This window comes from Vulpes vulpes, chromosome 10 (assembly GCF_048418805.1).
Source record: "Vulpes vulpes isolate BD-2025 chromosome 10, VulVul3, whole genome shotgun sequence".
Taxonomy (NCBI): Eukaryota; Metazoa; Chordata; class Mammalia; order Carnivora; family Canidae; genus Vulpes; species Vulpes vulpes.
The window spans coordinates 46072985-46094134 of NC_132789.1; the positions used below are offsets into that span (position 1 = coordinate 46072985).

Consider the following 21150-nt stretch of genomic DNA (forward strand, 5'->3'; position numbering starts at 1 on the left):
CAATATTCCCCTGGCTATTCAGGGTCTTATCTGATTCCACACAAATCTTAAGATTATTTGTTCCAACTCTCTGAAGAAAGTCCATGGTATAGGATTTGATAGGGATTGCATTAAATGTGTAAATTGCCCTGGGTAATATTGACATTTTCACAATATTAATTCTTCCAATCCATGAGCATGGAATATTTTTCCATCTCTTTGTGTCTTCCTCCATTTCTTTCAGAAGTGCTCTGTAGTTTTTAGGGTACATATCCTTTACCTCTTTGGTTAGGTTTATTCCCAGGTATCTAATGCTTTTGGGTGCAATTGTAAATGGGATTGAATCCTTAATTTCTCTTTCTTCAGTCTCATTGTTAGTGTATAGAAATGCCACTGACTTCTGGGCATTGATTTTGTATCCTGCCACATTGCCAAATTGCTGTATGAGTTCTAGCAATCTTGGGGTGGAGTCTTTTGGGTTTTCTAGGTACAGTATCATGTCATCTGCAAAGAAGGAGAGTTTGACTTCTTATTTGCAAGTTCGGATGCCCATGTATTTCTTCTTGTTGCCTGATTGCTGAGGCCAGGACTTCAATGCTATGTTGGACAGCAGTGGTGAGAGTGGACATCCCTGACCTGAGGGGAAAGCTCTCCATTTTTCCTCATTGAGAATGATAGTCACTGTGAGCTTTTTGTATATGACTTTTATGATATTAAGGGATGCTCCCTCTATCCCTACACTGTGAAGAGTTTTAATCAAGAAAAACTTTGTACTTTGTCAAACGCTCTTTCTGCATCTATTGAGAGGATCATGTGGTTCTTGTCTTTCTTTTATTAATGTTGTGTATCACACTGATTGATTTGCAGATGTTGAACCAGCCTTGCAGCCCAGGAATAAATCCCACTTGGCTGTGGTGAATAATCCTCTTAATGTACTGTTGGGTCCTATTGGCTAGTATCTTGGTGAGAATTTCTGCATCCATGTTCATCAGGGATATTGGTCTGTTATCCTCCTTTTGGGGGGGATGTTTGTCTGGTTTGGGGATCAAGGTAATGCTGGCCTCATAGAGTTTGGAAGTTTTCCTTCCATTTCTATTTTTTGAAACCACTTCAGAAGAATAGGTATTAATTCTTCTTTAAATGTTGGGTGGAATTCCCCAGGGAAGCTGTCTGGCCCTTAACTCTTGTTTGTTGGGAGATTTTTCATTACTGCCTCAATTTCCTTGTTGGTTATGGTCTGTTCAGGTTTTCTAGCTCTTTGTTTCAGTTTTGATCGTTTATATGTTTCTAGGAATGCATCCATCCCTTCCAGATTGCCTAATTTTTTGGCATATGATTGCTCATAATATGTTCTTACAATTGTTTGTATTTCTTCAGTGTTGGTTGTGATCTCCTCTTTCATTCATGATTTTGTTTATTTGGGTCTTTTCTCTTTTCTTTTTGCTAAGTCTGGCCAGGGAGTTAAGGGTCTTATTAATGCTTTCAAAGAACCAGATCCTAGTTTCATTGATTTGTCCTACTGTTCTTTTGGTTTCCATTTCATTGATTTCTGCTCTCATCTTTATTAATTCTCTTCTCTTGCTGGGCTTAGGCTTTGTTTACTGTTCTTTCTCCAGCTCTTTTAGGTATAAAGTTAGATTGCATATTTGAGACCTTTCTTATTTCTTGAGAAAGGCTTGTATTGCTATATACTTCCCACTTAGGACCACCTTTGTTGCATCCCAAAGGTTTTGAACAGTTGTATTTTCATCTTCATTTGTTTCCATGAATCTTTTTAATTCTTCTCTAATTTACGGGTTGACCCATTCATTCTTTAATAGGATGTTCTTTAACCTCCAAGTGTTTGAGTTTCTTCCAAATTTCCTATTGTGATCGAGTTCATTTCAAAGCATTGTGGTCTGAAAATATGCAGGGAATGATCCCATTCTTTTGGTACCAGCTGAGACCTGCTTTGTATCCCAGTATGTCATCTATTCTGGAGAATGTTCCATTTGCACTCAAGAAGAATGTGTATTCTGTTGCTTTAGGATGGAATGCCCTAAAAATATCTGTAAAGTCCATCTGGTCTGGTGTATTATTCAAAGCCCTTGTTTCCTTGTAGATCTTCTCCTTAGATTGATCTGTCCATTGCAGTGAGTAGGTTGTTAAAGCCCCCAGGACTTTAAAGTTGTTTCACTTTAAGGAATCACTTTTCTCTCGAATTCACCCCTCGTGATCCAGTGGTTGTTTATCTCTCTTTTTCTCAGCTTCTTTATTCTCCATCATTTTGTCCTCTATATCACTAATTCTCTCTTCTCCACTTATCCTAGCAGTTAGAGCCTCCATTTTTTATTGCATCTCATTAATAGCCTTTTTTATTTCGACTTCATTAGATTTTAGTTCTTTTATTTCTCCAGAAACGGATTTTCTAGTGTCTTCTATGCCTTTTTCAAGCCCAGCTAATATCATTATAATCATTATTCTGAACCCTAGTTCCAACATCTCTCTTACATCTATACTCATTAGTTCCCTGGCAGTCAGTACTTCCTCTTATCCTCTTTTTTGTTTTTTTTTTGTTTTTTTTTTAATTTTTATTTTTTATTTATGATAGTCACAGAGAGAGAGAGAGAGAGAGAGGCAGAGACATAGGCCGAGGGAGAAGCAGGCTCCATGCACCGGGAGCCCGACGTGGGATTCAATCCTGGGTCTCCAGGATCGCGCCCTGGGCCAAAGGCAGGCGCCAAACCGCTGTGCCACCCAGGGATCCCTTATCCTCTTTTTTGAAATGAACTTTTCCATCTTGTCATTCTTGCAGCAAGTGGTCACTTTTCTATTTGTAGAATTGCAGCAATTATTTTCTTACATCTCTGGTTGAATTCCCAGGTCTTCAGAATGATTTGATAGCTATCGAGCTTAATTCCTGGGACCAAGCAAATCTAAGGTCTCCTACTCCTCTGCCATCTTGGAAACTCCCTGCCAGAGATGCTTTTAAAGGGAGTTTAGGGATCCCTGGGTGGCGCAGCGGTTTGGCGCCTGCCTTTGGCCCAGGGCGCGATCCTGGAGACCCGGGATCGAATTCCACGTCGGGCTCCCGGTGCATGGAGCCTGCTTCTCCCTCTGCCTGTGTCTCTGCCTCTCTCTCTATCTCTCTGTGACTATCATAAATAAATAAAAATTTTTTAAAAAATTAAAAAAAAAAATAAAAATAAAGGGAGTTTAAAGGAAAATAATGAGAAGATCCTAACTGAGCCCTGACTGTGGACACTGTGTGGAGTCATGGTGGAAGGAGGTTAATAAGCCAGAAATAAGGAAGGTGTTTCTTAACATGAAAGATTATTCAGTGGATGGCTAGTTCCCAAAGATCTGGAAGGGGCCTCTGCTGGAAACATGCCTGTCTTTATGGAAAATATCCTGCACAGAAAAGATCCTGGGGCACACATGATTTTTTGGTGAAAGAGTTTCTTATCCATCTGGTCTAATTGTGTCCCCAGGAACCCAAGTCCATCCCAGAGCTCACTTACTCACTTATTCTTGTCATGCCACATAATTGGGTTCTGGTAGGTTTTCTTGGTGCCCATGCTTTGAACAAACACTAGGACCAATTTTTGTTCCTACTAGGCATTTATCTAATTCTGTAGAAAACTGTCAACATACCCATGACATTGGATTCCTCTGAAAATGTGCTTCAGTTTGGGATATTTCAGCAGAAGTTAGGACCAAAAGCTCAAAAGTGGACTCAGGAAAGACAGCATTTGGTGTCTGGTCATCCCTTAAGGTCTTTGGACACCTCCAGGGAAACATTAGGAAGGTAGCAAGCAAGTGTCAAGATGGAGTATGGACTCAGAAGCCTTGCTTTTCTTCTTTCTACTTCTTTTTTTTAAAGATTTTATTTATTTATTCATGAGAGAGAGACATTGAGAGAGAGAGAGAGAGAGAGAGAGAGACAGGCAGAGGGAGAAGCAGGCTTCATGCAGGGAGCCTGACGTGGGATTTGAGCCCAGGTCTCCAGAATCACGCCCTGGGCCAAAGGCAGATGCCAAACCACTGAGCCACCCAAGGATCCCTTCTTTCTACTTCTTGAGAAATAGCCAAATTGCTTTTAAACAGTGAATTATGGTCTTCCTAAAACAATGTACCATATCTGAAAAGACACAGAATGTGAGTCATCTGAGCTCTAGCCCCCCAAAGATAACCAGGGTTGAGCTCTTGACTGTGCTTCCACCCCAACCGCAATGCTTTTGTACACAAATATGTACAATTTTCTGTAAATGGCATTAAATCATGCTGTGCAGACATGTTTGTGACTTGTCTTCATCGATAGACCATAACCACCTTTCTCCATCAATGCATACTGATCTGCACATCATCGTTTGTAATAGCTTAAAGAATCTCCTTATTGTAGCTACCACAACTGGTTTAATCTCCTACTGGCGGATGCCTGGGTGGCTCAGGGCATGACTCCGGGGTCCTGGGATCAAGTCCCATGCCGGCCTCCCTGTGTGGAGCCTGCTTCTCCCTCGGCCTGTGTCTCTGCCTCTGTGTGTGTGTGTGTGTGTGTGTGTGTGTGTGTGTGTGTCTCATGAATAAACAAATAAAATCTTTTTTAGGGGATCCCTGGGTGGTGCAGCGGTTTGGCGCCTGCCTTCGGCCCAGGGCGCGATCCTGGAGACCGGGATTGAATCCCACATCAGGCTCCCGGTGCATGGAGCCTGCTTCTCCCTCTGCCTGTGTCTCTGCCCCTCTCTCTCTCTCTCTCTCTCTCTCTCTCTCTCTCTCTGACTATCATAAATAAATAAATAAATAATTTTAAAAAAATATATTTTAAAAAAAAATCTTCTACTGATGGTGAATTTAGGTTTCTTTGGTTTAATCACATTAGAAGCAGTTCTGCAATAACTGTTGTTGAGGATAACATTTCTTTACTCTGGTGGTAAATTCCTAGGAGAGAGAAAATGCTGAGCCAGAGGGCATGCCTCTGTATGTCTTGCTACATGTTGCCAAACTGTCTTCTAGAAAGAATCCCACCTCACGCTCCTGCCAACAGTTTATGAGAATATTTCTTGACTCGTGTCCTCATTAATAATGGATTTTGCCAATATCTTTTAATATTTACTAGCCCAGGAAGTTTAAAAAGGTGTCTTGTTGTTTTAATTGGCACCACATTTCTTATCAAGAGAGAGCTGCTCTTTGTCATCCATTTGTACCTCTTGTTCATTGAGCTGCCTCTTCCTGGATTTGGGGACTTCTGATCAAGTCAGCCTGTTACTGACTTCTAATTGGTCTAGACTCCCCAGCTCCCATAGAGGCTTCCCCCAGCAGAGGTGCTGGTCCTGCTTCCACTTTATCTTTTTCAATTTTCAAAAATTTTTTTAGAATATATCTTTTTTCAGACTTTTATTAGTTTCATAAGTAAAATTTAGTGATTCATCAGTTGCATCTAACACCCAGTACTTATTACATCATATCACCTCCTTAATGCCCAACACTCAATTACCCTTACCCCCACTCCCTCCCCTCCAGCAACCCGTGTGTTTTCTAGAGTTCAGCATCTTTTATGGTTTGACTCCCTCTCAAATTTCATCATATTTTATTTCCCCTTCCTTTCCCCTATGTTCATTTGTTTTGATTCTTAAATTCCACATATAAGTGAGATCATATGGTCTTTGTATTTGTTTTTCTCTGCCTGACTTATTTCACTTAGCATAATGCCCTCTAGTTCCATCTACGTCGTTGCAAATGGCAAGATCTCATTCCTTTCAGATGCCTGAATAATATTCGTATATATATGCATACACCACATCTTCTTTATCCAGTCAATCTGTTGATGGACATCTGAGCCCTTCCCATGTTTTGGCTCTTGTGGACATTCCTGCTATAAACAATGGGGTTCATGTGTCCCTTCGAATCACTATGTTTGCATCCTTTGGACAAATACCTAGTAGTGCGATTGCGGGGTTGTAGGCAGCTCTATTTTTAACTCTTTGAGGAACCTCCATACTGTTTCACAGAGGGGCTGCACCAGCCTGCATTCCCACCAACAGGATTTCCCTTTCTCCACGTCCTCACCAACGTCTGTTGTTTCCAGGGTTGTTAGTTTTAGCCATTCTGACCAGTATGAGATAGTATCTCACTGTGGTTTTGATTTGTATTTTCCTGAGACTGAGTGATGTTGAGCATTTTTTTCACGTGTCTGTTCTTTGGAGAAATGCCTGTTCATGTCTTCTGCCCATTTCTTGACTGGATTTTTGTTTTGTTTTGTTTTGGTTTTGGGGTATTGAGTTTGATAAGTTCTTTCTAGATTCTGGATACTAGCCTGCTTCCATTTTATTTTGTATATGATTATGAACCTCTGTGCACACACATACACATTCACATCGTAGCAGGAAGGGTGTTCTTCATGCTTGCAGTGACATCTTGGGGAACTTTCACTCTGGTAGTCTGCTTTCTTGTAGCTCACTGTAAAGAAGTCAAATATATTTATTTCTAACCTGCTGTGTTCTACAACATATTTTCTGTGGCCAAGTGGATGACCACTGAGATGGGCAATAACCCTTGGAATTCTTACCACTGTTTGTAAACTTTGCATCTGGGCCTTCCACAGTGCTTGGTGCTCCCTCTTCCTGCATAGACCTGCCACTCAGACCTAGTCTGTCTAGGTATCCACTTTTTCCTCTTAATATAACTCCCTAAATCAGGGATTTTGTCCCCATCAGGATCGAGCTCATTTCAACCTCACCCACTTCCTGCAGGCTTCCCCAGACCTGCTCAGCTCTTTCCATGCCACCTCCCCATTTGGTGGACTGCTCAGTAAAGTAGCTTCTGAAGTTGACTTTTCCCCCAATCCCACCATTTCCAAATGACCACCTAATGCACTTGTGTACTTTCAGTAAGTTTTGTTGATGTTCAAGCCATATAATTTATCTGTATCTTCCATCTGTTGTACTCTCTTGTGTTACCTGGCTTAGACTCTAAGATCTCAAAAGGCAGGGCTCGTGTCTGTGGACTTATTTGGTGCCAAAAGCAGCAGAAAATCAGGAGCTGAATATGTTTATTAAATGGTGTTTGAAAGTTAATGGAGAAGGAAGTGAATTTAATTCAAGGCAAGACGGGGGTGAGGAAGAGGAGTCACACTGAGCTGTTAGCTTTGGTGATTACCCACATGTGATCCCATCAGCTGGGAGGTCACAGCATATCAGCCTGTGCACAGAGATAACATTTCGCATTTCACAGTGCTGTGCTGCTTCCTCAAGGGACCTTTGCACACAGGGTCACCTCTGATTCTCACAACGAGATATCCTAGGAGGCTAGCAGCAGGGAAGATGAGACTCAGAAAAAGGACCTGACCTTGTGAGCTAGTAGCAAAATCTGGTCTGAAAACAATCATTTCTCCAGACAATTTTCTCTAAAATTCTTACTTAAATTTACAGCTCATGTTATCACCACTAGAACTTTTAAAGTAGGAAAAAAGAATAGACATAAAATTTAATTTTGCGTTTTAGACTGCTTCAGTCCAAAACTCCAAAACCACATATGATCGACATGAGACTCTTTCTTTTAAGTAGAGCCTATTCACAGAGTACGTGGGGCCCATCTGGTGTTCCCCACGGCAACGGGCTTATTCTGGTAAGTGCTGCAGTGAATGTTTATGGGAAATAAGTGCAAGCTCAGTGTGCTTTCTGACCAGCACAACCCAAGAGTGCTGGTGGGCCCATGGGCCTGCTCACGCCATACCACAAACCACTGGCTGGTATTGAGTGCCGTCTTTGGTCCTGAGGTCTGTTCAAAAGTATATTGGTTCTCAGGGCCACCTGGTAGCTCAGCGGTTGAGCGTCTGCCTTCAGCCCAGGGCATGATCCTGGAGACCCGGGATCGAGCCCCACATCAGGCTCCCTGCATGGAGCCTGCTTCTCCCCCTGCCTGTGTCTCTACCTGTCTCTCTCTGTGTGTCTCATGAATAAATACATAAAATCTTAAAAAATAAAATAAAGTATATCGGTTCTCAGAATAAAATCACAGGTAGATCCCTTTGTGCTTATTTCAAAAGCATCAAAATCACATTTGCAGCCAACGCCCTCTAGAACACATTCCGCAACATCCTGGGGAAGTAAGCATTTCAGTAGGCCATGTATGCAAACACCCAAGAGCCCGAGCAGGAGGGACAGAAGAGGGGCCTGTGTTTATTCTATTTGTTGTCACAAATTTGCATTCGGTAGTGGTTCTTTTGGGAATCTCTGAGACCCTCCATGAGGTAGGTGCCTTCGTGGCCACTGCGTGTAAACACACACCCTTCAGGAAGACATTTGGCAGTTCACGTGAGGAGCTGCCACCAGGCTTGAACTGACCAGGTCCACTCCCAGAGCCTCTGCAGGAGAGAGCCCTGGGGGGGGGGGCGGTGGGCACGGCTCACAGCGCAATAATAGAAAACACCTGATAAGAAGGCTGGGACAAAGGGTCAGTAGGGCACGACCTCTTGCGGTGAAGTCGTGTAGCCGCTGAGGGTTGTAGTGCCATCAACGTGGAAGGGGTTTACCGGCCAGGAAGTAAGTGCACAAAGCAAGATTTCCAGCGTTGGACGTTGGGCTCAGAGCCACACACAGGCTAACACGCAACCAAGCAAAGACTAGAAGGGAATGAGCACGAAAACAAAATAGTTTGGGCTGCTGAGTTGTAGTTGTTCCCAAGTTAAGCTCCTCTAGGGCCTCCCCCGGCTCGGGTGGCCTTGCCCAGCGCTGCGCGGGCGCAGGCTGAGAGGCTGCGGGGTGGCGGGGGGGCGGGGGGCGCGGGTGGCGGGGGGCCTCAGACCCTGGGACCCGCCTCTCTCGCTTCTCCCCAGCCGTGTTCTGCGGAGATCCTGGCGTCCCTGCCCGCGGCAGGAGAGAGGACCGAGGCTTCTCCTACAGGTCATCCGTGTCCTTCTCCTGCCAGCCCCCCCTGGTGCTGGTGGGCTCCCCGCGGAGGTTTTGCCAGTCAGATGGGACGTGGAGTGGCACCCAGCCCAGCTGCATAGGTGAGCAGGCGCCCGGCGGGGCTCGCCTCCCGGGGGGCCCAGGGCGATGCCTTCCCCGCCCTCGGGCTCGTCTGCAGGAGGCAGGGAGCGGCCTCTGGGCCCCTAGAGCAGGCCGCGGGCCGAGCCAGCCTGGGGGGCAGGGGCAGCAGGTGGCTCCCCATCCTTCCCGCCCCTGGCCCCACAATGAACGGAGGGCCGAGAGCCCCGCTGACCACACGTTCTGCAACCTAGACCCGACGCTGACAACGTGTGCCGACCCCGGCGCGCCACAGTTCGGGACACAGAACAGTTCCCAGGGGTACCAGGTAATGCGCTGGCCGCCAGCCCGCCCGCCTGGGCCCCTGCTCGGCAAGGGATGCCCACGGGGCGCTGAGGACGAGGCCTAGGCCAGCAGAGGGCAGGGAGGCTGCAGCGGGGCACGGGGGGGGGGGGGGGTGGGCAGCAGCCGCAAGGCTAAGGGTGCCCGGGCCTGCAGGTGGGAAGCACCGTGCTGTTCCGCTGCCAGAAGGGCTACCTGCTGCAGGGCTCCACCAGCAGGACCTGCCTCCCCAACCTGACCTGGAGCGGAACCCCACCCGACTGCGTCCGTAAGTGACACCGCGCCGTGGCCGGGCGGGAGCCCGAGGCCCAGGACACCCCCGCAGGGCGCTCACCGCTCTCCGGGGCCGGTAGAACTCCGGTGGCCTCCGCCCCTGGGGCCTCGCGGAGCACATCTCCCCACGATAGCCTTTCTGGGGGGCTCCAAAGGCAGCTCCTGTGCCTCCGGCAAAACACAACTGTCGGGGCAGCAAACGCTAACAGCGATGAGGTCAGCCCTCGGGTGACAGCTTGCAGGCCAAGCGAGTGGCCTGGTCGTCCGCATCCCGGCCACGTGTACAGACATGGAGGCTGGGGTTGGAGGGGGGCCCGGGAGGGGGGCCCGAGCGCCAGGGTCCTGGCGGGGAGAGGAAGCGAGTATTCCGTCCGGGGACAGCAGCAGTCAAGGCCTCCCGAAGAGCCAACCCGCGTGGCCCAACACTGTCTCCCTCCAGCCCACCACTGCAAGCAGCCAGAGACGCCATCCCATGCCAATGTCGGGGCCCTGGACTTGCCCTCCATGGGCTACACGCTCCTCTACTCCTGCCAGGAGGGCTTCTCCCTCAAGGGTGGCTCCGAGCACCGCACCTGCAAAGCCGACGGCAGCTGGACAGGCAAGCCGCCCATCTGCCTGGGTGAGTGCGCCCGCCGGGCGAGCCCTGCGGGGTGGGAGGCCAAAGGTGGCCACGGAGCCAGAGCGGGAGGCGGCACACGAGGGGGGAGAAACACGGTTCCCGGGAGCTGGACCCTGCTTCTGCATTCCTGGGGTCTCCAGCCTCTGGGAGATGAAACCAGAGCAGTCGAAGGACACACGTAGTGAGGCCGACCTAGGTTTGGGTTTGCTTCCTCCTGTTGGGGCTTAAATATCTGTTTATTTATTTGAGAAAGAAAGGGTGTCCACAGTCTCTCTCTCTCTCTCTCTCAAAAAAAAAAAAAAATGTAGACCTCCCTTAAAAAATGGAAACTGAATCCCTCTGACCTAAGGTCAGGGAGGCCCTGCGTTTCCTTGCTCATTTGCCGTGTGGAGGCTCAGTCTGTGCTTAGAAGGAAGGTCCCGGAGTCCCCTCCTGTGACCGAGTGCCTGTGTCTGTGCCTGCGTCTCACCCAGACCTGTTAATATTTCCTCTGTATTTAGCTGCGCTGATGTTAGGCACATAAATATTTATATTTGTTATACCCTTGGGGTGAACTAGCCCCTTATCAAAATCTTATGACCTCCTCTGTCTCTTGGTACAGGTTTTGGCTTAAAGTCAGTTTTGTCCAATAGAAACGTGGCTTCCCCTGCTCTTGGTTGGTTTCCGTCGGCTTGGACAGCTTTTCCCTTCACTCCACCTTCAGCCCTGTGTCCTTGACGCTGAAGTCAGTCTCTCATAGGCAGCATAGAGTTGGGTCTGCGGTTTTCTGTTTGTGTTTTATTTTGTCCATTCAGCCACTCCCTATGTTTGGGTTGGAAAATTTAGTCCATTTACATTTAAAGTAATTTTTGACAAGTACGGACTTCCTATTGGTATTTTTTTAATTTTTTTTTTTTTTTTTCTGGCTGCTTTCTTCTTTCCTTACTCTTCCTTCAGGATTAGATGGGTTTCTGTGTGGTATGTTTTAATTCCTTTCTCTTTACCTTTTATGTATCAATTAAAGGTTTTCTTTCATGTTTACCACGAGGCTGACATAAAATATCTTATAGTTATGACAGTCCTCTTAAAGCAAATTGCAGGGGGGAACCTGGGTGGCTCAGCAGTTTAGCACCACCTTCAGCCCAGGGTGTGATCCTGGAGACCCAGGATTGAGTCCCACATCAGGCTCCCTGCATGGAGCCTGCTTCTCCCCCTGCCTGTGTCTCTGTCTCTCATGAATAAATAAATAAAATCTTAAAAAAAAAAAAAAAAAAAGCAAATTGGGTGCCTGGGTGGCTCCGTCAGTTAAGTGTCCAGCTCTTGGTCTCAGATCTTGGCTCAGGTCTCGATCTCAGGGTCATGAGTTCAGGCCCCACACTGGGCTCCATGCCAGGTCATGGAGGCCTACATAAAAATAATTAATTGAAAAAATAATAATAATTAATTAATTAAAGCAAATAAGAACTTAACTGTGAGTGCATACAAAAGCTCAACATTTTTTACAACTCCCTCCATTTTATGTTTTTGATGTCACAGCTGACATCCTTTTATATCATGTATTCATTAACAAATTATTGCTGTTCTAGTTTTGGGTTTTTTTTAATATTTTACTTATTTATTAATGAGAAACACAGAGAGAGAGAGGCAGAGACACAGGCAGAGGGAGAAACAGGCTCCATGCAGGGAGCCCGACGTGGGACTCATCCCGGGTCTCCAGGATCACACCCTCGGCTGAAGGCAGCACTAAACCGCTGAGCCACCCGGGCGCCCTGGGTTTTGGTTTTGTTTTTTTTTTAAGTAGTCTCCGCACCCAGCATGGAGCCCAATGCAAGGCTTGGACTCATGACCCTGAGATCAAGACCTAGGCTGAAATCAAGAGTCAAACGCTTAACTGACTGAGCCGCCCAGGTGCCCCTGCAGTTGTAGTTATTTTTAATACTTTTCTTTTCATCTTTATGCTAGAGTTATATCTGGTTTACCCACCACAATTACAATATTAGAGTATTCTGAATTTAACTGTCCACTTACCTCTATCAGTGAGTTTTATACGTAGATCCTTTCTTCTACTTGAACTCCTGCTGTTGAACCATATGTAGCTGTGTGTTCGGTGTGTCCATGGCAAGAGGGGGATTCAGGAGCCTCCTATGTCACCATCCTAGTCCAGAGTCTCTTCCAGAGTTCTTTGTATATCTAGTATATGATATTCATCAGATACAAGATTTGCACATATTTTCTCCCATTTTATGGGCTGTCTTTCACTTTCTGTTTTTAATTTACAAGTACTTTCTCCTTTATTTCACTCATCACCTAAAATGAAATTAGACTATCACATTTTAAACTCCATTTCAGTCCCTAGATTAATTTTTTTTTCAAATTATAGCGTGGTTTTTTATAGCCTTATTGAGATATAATGGATATATAAAAATGGATATATAAAAAATTTAATGTATACAATTTGATGAGTTTGGATCTTTTGACCTACTTTTGGTGTCCTTTTAAGCACAAATGTCTTTAATTTTAACAAACTCCAGTTTATCTATATTTTCATTGTTTGTGCTTTCATATTATACCTAAGAAACTATTGCCAAGTCCAAGGTCATGAAAACTTATGTCTATGGTTTTTTTTCTAAGAGTTTTGCAGTTTTAGCTCTTACATTTAGGTCTTTTGCTTATTTTGTGGGGGGTTTTTTTGGGGGGGAGGAAGGTCATTTGGAGTCCAAATTCATTCTCCGCATATGGATATCCAGTAGTCCCAGCTCTGGCTGTTGGGAAGACTATTTTTCACTATTCTTCATTAAATTGTCTTGGCACCCTTGTCAAAGATCCTTTGACCGTAAATATGTGAGCTTATATATCTGGATCATTGGTTTTATCCATTGACCTGTATAGCTGCCTCCCTGCCACCACCACAGCTCGAATTATAATAGTTTTGTGATAAGTTTTGCAGTTGGGAAGTGTATGTCCTCCTTTTTCTTCTTTTTTCCAGATTGCTTTGGCTGTTCTGGGCCCCTTTTATTTCTATATAAATTTTAGGGTTGGATTGTGAAATCCTGCAAAACAGACAGCTGGAATTATGACAGGAATTATGATAAATCTGTAGGTCAGTTTGGGGAGTGTTGCCATCTGAACAGTATTACATCTTCCAATCCATGAGCATGGGATGGGATGTCTTCCCATTTATTTAGAACTTTAATTCCTTCTAACGATGGTTTGTCATTTTCTTTGGGGGGGGGGGGTATTTAAATTCAGCTTGCCAACATATAGCATAACACCCAGTGCTCATCCAGTCAGGTGCCTCCCTCAGTGCCCGTCACCCAGTCACCCCAACCCCCTGCCCACCTCCCTTTCCACCACCCCTTGTTTGTTTCCCAGAGTTAGGAGACGCTCACGTTCCATCACCCTCACTGACATTTCCCACTCATTTTCTCTCCTTTCCCCTTTATTCCTTTTCACCATTTTTTATATTCCCCAAATGAATGAAACCATATAATGATTGTCCTTCTCCAATTGACTTACTTCACTCAGCATCATACCCTCCAGTTCCATCCATGTCGAAGCAAATGGTGGGTATTTGTCGTTTCTAATGGCTGAGGAATATTCCATTGTATACATAGACCACAGCTCCTCTATCCATCATCCTTCGATGGACCCCGAGGCTCCTTCCACAGTTTGGCTATTGTGGACATAGCTGCTAGAAACATCGGGGTGCAGGTGTCCCGGCGTTTAATTGCATCTGAATCTTTGGGGTAAATCCCCAGCAGTGCAATTGCTGGGTCGTAGGGCAGGTCTATTTTTAACTCTTTGAGGAACCTCCACACAGTTTTCCAGAGTGACTGCACCAGTTCACATTCCCATCAACAGTGCAGGAGCGTTCCATTTTCTCCACATCCTCTCCAACATTTGTTGTTTCCTGCCTTGTCAATTTTCCCCATTCTCACTGGTGTGAGTTGGGATCTCATGGTGGTTTTGATTTGTATTTCCCTGATGGCCAGTGATGCGGAGCATTTCCTCATGTGCGTGTTGGCCATGTCTGTGTCTTCCTCTGTGAGATTTCTGTTCATGTCTTTGGCCCATTTCATGATTGGATTGTTTGTTTCTTTGGTGTTGAGTTTAGTAAGTTCTTTATAGATCTTGGAAACTAGCCCTTTATCTGATACGTCGTTTGCAAATATCTTCTCCCATTCTGTAGGTTGTCTTGTAGTTTTGTTGACTGTATCCTTTGCTGTGCAAAAGCTTCTTATCTTGATGAAGTCCCAACAGTTCATTTTTGCTTTTGTTTCCCTTGCCTTTGGAGACGTGTCTAGCAAGAAGTTGCTGTGGCCAAGGTCAAAGAGGGTGTTGCCTGTGTTCTGCTCGAGGATTTTGATGGATTCCTGTCTCACATTTAGGTCTTTCATCCATTTTCAGTCTATTTTCAAGTATGGGGTTAGGAAGTGGCCCAGTTTCATTCTTCTGCACGTGGCTGTCCCATTTTCCCAGCACCATTTATTGAAGAGACTGTTGTTAGACTGTTATAGTCTTTCCTGCTTTGTCGAATATTAGTTGACTATAGGGTTGAGGGTCCACTTCTGGATTCTCTATCCTGTTCCACTGATCTATGTGTCTGTTTTTGTGCCAGGACCACACTGTCTTGATGACCACAGCTTTGTAGGACAACCTGAAATCTGGCATTGTGATGCCCCCAGCTATGGTTTTCTTTTTCAATAGTCCCCTGGCTATTCGGGGTCTTGTCTGATTCCACACAAATCTTAGGATTATTTGTTCCAACTATCTGAAGAAAGCCCATGGTATTTTGATAGGGATTACACTGAATGTATAAATTGCCCTGGGTGGCATAGACATTTTCACAATATTAATTCTTCCAATCCATGAGCATGGAATATTTTCCCATCTCTTTGTGTCTGCCTCGGTTTCTTTCAGGTCTGTCATTTTCCCTTTATACGTCTTAAACTTCCTTGGTTACATTTAGTCTAAAGTGGGTCTTTTTCATGTTATTATGTACTTGTATATAAAAATACAAAATGCTTTAGATGCATTTAAATTTCACTTCCACCCCTTATTGTGTGATTTGGGGCAAGTCTCTTCACCTCTCTGCCTCTTAACAAGTCTCTCTTCTATAAAACAGAGATCGTAATCTGTACCTCACAGTTTTGAGAGCAGGAATAAATGAAATAATGTAAATAACATGACCCGGCACAGCTCCTGGCCCATAAAGTGCTTTCTCCCTCTTACTGCCGTCCTCTTATAAAACCTAAGACAATAGAGACATTATATTCGTAACAATACTTTGAGTCACCATGGAAAGCTTCTACACAGCCTTCTTCATGTACAAACATAAGCTGCCCTCTGGAGCTGGGAGGACCGTGCTCGAACCCCAGCTCCTCGAGGAGGCAGTAGGGACAGTATGCCCTTCTCTGGTGGTAAAGCAGGTATTTCTGTTGTTTCTGCACAAAAGAACAAAAGATACTAACACTGGCTAAGTGTGACCTCATGTTCACGGCCTCACTTATTCAGCGTAGACCTGCAAGGTATGTTTTAGCACTTTCCATGTTCCCAGTGAGGAGACGGAGACACCGGGGGTAAAGTGACTAGTCAAGGTCACACGCCAGGAAGGGACCTGAACCTGTACCATCTGGCTCAGGCCCAGGATCTGTGACTTTACCTGTGAGGGCTTCTCGGCCTTTTTTCCTTTCCAGACACAAGTGCTTCATTGAATTCAGTTGTAATATGGTGACTAACTGAATTTAAATTTAAAAAATAATAATAGTTCAGTCGTAGACTGCTGTGCATAGAAACTGCTCTGAACAGGGGCGGGGGGCCAGCCTCAGGCCACGGGCAGCTACTAGTAGCCTCCACAGCCTTTTGTGAGCTCTGAAATTGTTTGGAGCATCATCAGTGAGCCGATGGCAAAGTAATAGTGAACGTAATGGTCAGAAGAATGCCCATGACCAGGGCCTAGATTTTCAAGGACTTGGTGGCAGAGACATAGGCCCGGGCCCCAGCCACGTCAGCTGCCACCTTCCAGTCCCTAGGCCTCACAGAGCAGGCAAACAGCAGGAAGCCCGGGCAGCACAAGTTCGCAGAGACTGTGTCGAACAAGGACCGGAGAGCAGGACCAGGCACAGAGCTCTTGCTGTGGACGTTGATGGTGGTAGTGGTCGCCACGGGAGCTGAGCCCTGGGGCACCCCAAGTGCACCCCCTCGGGCTCCCCTGAGCATCTCATAGGTTGGGAAGGAGGCCAGTGTGGACACCGAAGAGGAAGAGCTGGGAGTTATGGTGCATAGTGTGAGACAGAAGCTGTTACGGGCTTCTCGGCCTTAACATCCTCCCTCAGAGGGAAGGGAGCACCCCACCTGAACCCCCACCGGGCCTCAAGGAGCTCACTCTTGATTGGTGGAAGGTCCTTCTTCGTACCAGGCCTTTGGGAGAAAAGCAGAGTCCGGGACAGGGCTTTTTACACCGGGGTCGTGGATCAGGGCATTTGGCAGGCCTGGGTCCCGGGACCTGGTAGCTTTCCTGGATAGCTTTCCTTTCCTTTCCCTCTCACCGAAATGTAGCGCCTCCTTTAATTTGGAACGTAGACGAAAACCCATCGTAGTGTTAATAACACCTCTGACTCTGTCACCAGCAAACACTGCAGACATTTTGTATCAGATGACAGTTGTCCCTGGTGTTGTGCAACACTGCTTACGTTCCTGACTGCTTCAGGATTATGGTAGTGGCTGGGCTGTCATGTCATGGAGTAATAAAGAACTCACCTGCACCCTCACTCTTGGTTTTTTTTTTTTTTTTTTTTTTTTTTTTTTTTTTTTTTTTTTCTCACTCTTGGTTTAATACTTCAATGACAATAATTGATAAAATGGATTTGCTTTTAACTCTTTATGTTTTATTATTCCCAGAGGGGCCCATGGTATCACCAGACCGTCAAAGTATCGACTCCCAATCCAAGAGTTGTCCAAAGCAAGGTCTCCAGGAATCCATTAACCTGATGTCGGAGAAGTGGCCGTGACTTTCCCAATAGAGCGTAGCCCGAGGCTGAACGTGTTTTCTTCAATTCTCTTTCCCCAGCAGAGGTCCGGCCTAGTGGGAGACCCGTCAATACCGCCCGGGAGCCACCGCTCACCCAGGCTTCCGGTAGGTACGGTCCAGATGTTCGGCTCAAGAAACTGGCATTGATTCCCTCGCCTAGTTAACCAGAAACACGGGCTCAGTGAAAGGGTGTGAAAACTGTCTAAGAGCCAGATTCCCCCGCCCACTACCCACCCCAGCAACTGCAGGGGGAAGAGGGAGCCTGAAGGAAACAGCAGGCTCTCCCGCAAGAGAGCCAGCGCCTTCCACTAACACGGGGAGCACCAGGCTCTGGGGCCTCCCACCACCACAGCTGCCCAGCACGGGCTGGGCCAGGGTCCAGGCATTCGGACCGGAGACCCGACACCTGCCCAGGGAGCCTCCCGGAAACGCTTACACTTCTAACACGGGGCTTGTTCCTTTCGAAGTGCGACGTGCACACTGGGCACGTAACTATAGATACGGGCCGACCGTGCGAAATGACTGCAGACTGCCCTATATTTTTTTGGACTTTATACCTTTACTTACCACGTTGGCATGTGTGTTCCATAAGAAGGAAACTAGAGTCGGCGTCATGCTCAGCTCCCACTTGCTCTGGGTCACAAGGGGACATTGGAGCATCCTGTCCCAGTCACCCAGCGAGTGAAGTGGAGCAGCCAGCAGGGGCCGGGAGTTCCCTCACGTCTGTCTCTCCGCTCCTCCAGTGCCCGGGGACGTATTTGCCAAGAATTCCCTATGGAAAGGGGCTTACGAGTACCAGGGAAAGAAGCAGCCGGCCATGCTCAGAGTGACCGGCTTCCAGGCCATCAGCAGCAAAGTCAACGCCACCATGATTGACCACAGCGGCGTCGAGGTGCACTTGGCCGGTAAGGGCAGGTCATACCTCCAGGTGCGGCGCCAGTGGGGGCAGGCCCGGGCCTCTACAGGAACCGGTCTACGGGTCCCTGCCTCCCCGCGTCCTGCGGGGCCTGTGCGATGGGTGCGAGGACGACAGCGTGTTCATCTTCATCATGATAAGGTCACCAGAGACTAAAGGGAAATGGCTAGATGACAAATATTAATAACTTGAACAGGAAAGGACTCTTAAAAAGAGACCGATATCCCTAAAACTGAACCAAAAATAGGGACAGAGAATTCCCAGGAGCCAAAATATAGACAGTTAATAAACAAAGGAAAACGTACTTTTCAGCAGTAATAAAAGCACTAAAAGTAAACATAAAATGTGATTTTTTCACTTATCCCACTAAGAATTTTTTTTTTAAATGATAAATTTTAGTGCAGGACAAGGTCTAGTGAAGGGAGTGATGCACTTGATGGTCAACGTATAAAATAATACAGTCCCAGAAAACAGTTTGGCAATTTGTGTCAAGATCTTTGAAAATTACTGACCCCGTTAATTATGTTTCTGAGAATTTTTAGTATTACATGGTTATTTATATTACATAAAAACTGGAAGGACAAAATTGTCTGAAAATAACAAAATTAATATTAATGTATATTATACATTTATACACTTATACTGTATGTATTATTATGCATATATATTAATGCATATTAATTATAATATATCTGATAGCTAAAATACTATGCCAATTTGGGGAGAAATGAACCCACTATAGCACATTTATAATGTGACTCCAGTTGTTTTTTTTTAATAAAGATTTTATTTATTTATTCACGAGAGACAGAGACAGAGAGAGAGAGAAGCAGAGACACAGGCAGAGGGAGAAGCAGGCTCCATGCAGGGAGCCCGACATGGGACTCGACCCTGGGTCTCCAGGATCACTCCCTGGGCTGAAGGCGGCGCTAAACCGCTGGGCCACCCGGACTGCCTGACTCCAGTTTTTAAATGAAAAATAACATTCATAAGAAAGACAACTGAGGGGTGCCTGGGTGGCTCAGGTCACGGTCCCAGGGTCCTTGGAGCCAGCCCTGTGTTGGGCCCCCTGCCCAGGAAGGAGTCTGCTTCTCCCTCTGCCCCTCCCCACAATCGTGCTCTCTGTCTCTCAAATAAATAAAATCTGAAAGAAAGAAAGAAAGAAAGAAAGAAAGAAAGAAAGAAAGAAAGAAAGAAAGAAAGAAAGAAAGAAAGAAAAGAAAGAAAAGAAAGAAGAAAGAAAGAAAGAAAAGAAAGGAGAAAAAAATTGGAAGTCGTTCCACCCAAAGGTCGACAGCAGCTATTTCCTAGTAATATCAGGAATGATTTATTTCTTCCTGCATTTTCCAAAATTTCCCCGCTTTTCAATCTTTTTATAATCAGAGAAACTAAATCTCTCAGGAAACAAACATTTCCGGAAGAAACGGACAGGTAAAGGGATGCGCCAGCGAATGGACGTAGACGTTAGGACCCGGCCACACACGGTCCCTCCCGCTCACGCGCACGTGCACACGAACACACAGTCAGCTTCACTCGTTGGCTCCAAGGCAGAGCCGTGAAGACATTTGCTCGGGCCCACGTCCGGGCCTCCCGCACCCGCGGGCTCCTGCGTCAACTGACACGTTAACATGTGCAAAATCACTCTATTATCACATGCGTGTGCACTCAGAGGGTCACAAACACAGGTCAGTAGCCCAGCTGTCTCTGAGGCATGTGCACATGCTCTTGTGCATCCTCGCACTCAGCCCACACACTCGTTCCTGGCGTCACGCACGGAATGTTCACCACGACGACGACGACAACGTGAGATGTGGGCCCGGGGACTCCTGCAAGTCCTGAGTGTACTCTCTGAACTTCCTGTCCCCAGGAATTTACAAGAAAGAGGATTTCCATCTCCTGCTCCAGGTCTACCAGATCGCGGGGCCAGTGGAGATCTTTGTGAACAAGTTCAAGGACGATCACTGGGCTTTGGACGGGCATGTAAGTGCTGCCGAGGCCAGGCCCTGACCCCAGGGCCCCCGGGCCGGCCCTGTGCCCCCATCACAGGCGGGGGGCGCGGGGGGTGGGTACGATCAACACAGGAACTGGGGGGCCGGGCCTGGGGTGGGCACAGGAGACGACCTTGAGGCGGGGAGGCTGGGTGCCCAGGGCCCGTCCGAGCGCTCCGGGGCAGGCTGGGGTGCCACAGCACAGGGGTCAGCAGTGTCCGCGAATTCCCGAGCCGAGGTGCTGCGCTGGTGAGGGCAAAGGCGGTGGTGCCAGGCCCCTCCTTCAAACACCCGCTCCCGCCCAGGACGAGGGTTCCAGACCACTTCCTCGCCTCCCCGTGTGGCAACGGGGCCCACTCTGGGGCACCCCTGAGGCAGAGGGCAGGTCCGCATAGTACCTCCTGATGTCACAGGAGGGGAGTGGGGCAGTGTCGCCTATCAGGCCTCGGCCTCCCTGCCCGGATGTTTGATGCTGGACGTGGAAGGGTGGGAAGGGGCGAGGGGTCCAGGTGGCAGAGAGCTGAGGAGTCAGGGCGCACACGCGGGGGGACAGCTGTGGTGTCGCGCCTCTGCTTTATGAACGCGCCGGAGAGGGGCACCTGGCAGGCTCAGTCGGGAGACCTGTGGCCCCCATGAGTTCCAGCCCCACGTGAGGCACAGAGCACACCTGCCCGAACACGCAAGGAGAAGCGCGGGGCTTCTGTGCCCCAAGTTCCTTCTGAGCGCCCGTGGAGCCCTCTAGGTGCCCCAGCCCTGGCTACCCCGTCGCAGTAGGTCCCAAAGCCACTGCAGAGCAATGGGGCGGGGGGGGGGGGGGGGGCAGGAGAGCAAGGCCGGAGGCCAGAAGGGGAGGGAGCTGGGGGTACGAGCCCCCCAGCAGCCACCCGGGCAGGGCCCCAGCAGGGAGGGAGGGCACCCTGAAGTCCAAGCATCCTCAGGGCGCCCCTGCGGAGCCACAGCCCTGCTCAGGTTTGCCCTTGGGAGTCTGTGCCGTGGCAGCGGTGGTGCCAGGCGACCAGTGTCCCCAGCCGCCTGCTGGAATCAGTGGCTCCTGGAGGGTG

At 47.4% G+C, this 21150-nt stretch overlaps 1 protein-coding gene across 6 annotated transcripts in view; it reads left to right on the forward strand.

The window, feature by feature from the left end:
- CSMD2 (CUB and Sushi multiple domains 2) overlaps window positions 1–21150 on the forward strand; it is a 494027-nt gene that overhangs the window by 467974 nt on the left and 4903 nt on the right. For 4 of the 6 annotated variants that reach the window (XM_072723914.1, XM_072723910.1, XM_072723909.1 and 1 more), the window contains exons 61-67: window positions 8792–8965; window positions 9197–9270; window positions 9441–9552; window positions 9997–10176; window positions 17225–17290; window positions 17929–18090; window positions 19969–20081. In XM_072723914.1, coding sequence (XP_072580015.1) covers window positions 8792–8965; window positions 9197–9270; window positions 9441–9552; window positions 9997–10176; window positions 17225–17290; window positions 17929–18090; window positions 19969–20081 — 881 coding nt within the window. The remainder of the gene's footprint in view (window positions 1–8791; window positions 8966–9196; window positions 9271–9440; window positions 9553–9996; window positions 10177–17224; window positions 17291–17928; window positions 18091–19968; window positions 20082–21150) is intronic. The other 2 variants (XM_072723908.1, XM_072723913.1) reach the window with 1 other exon arrangement.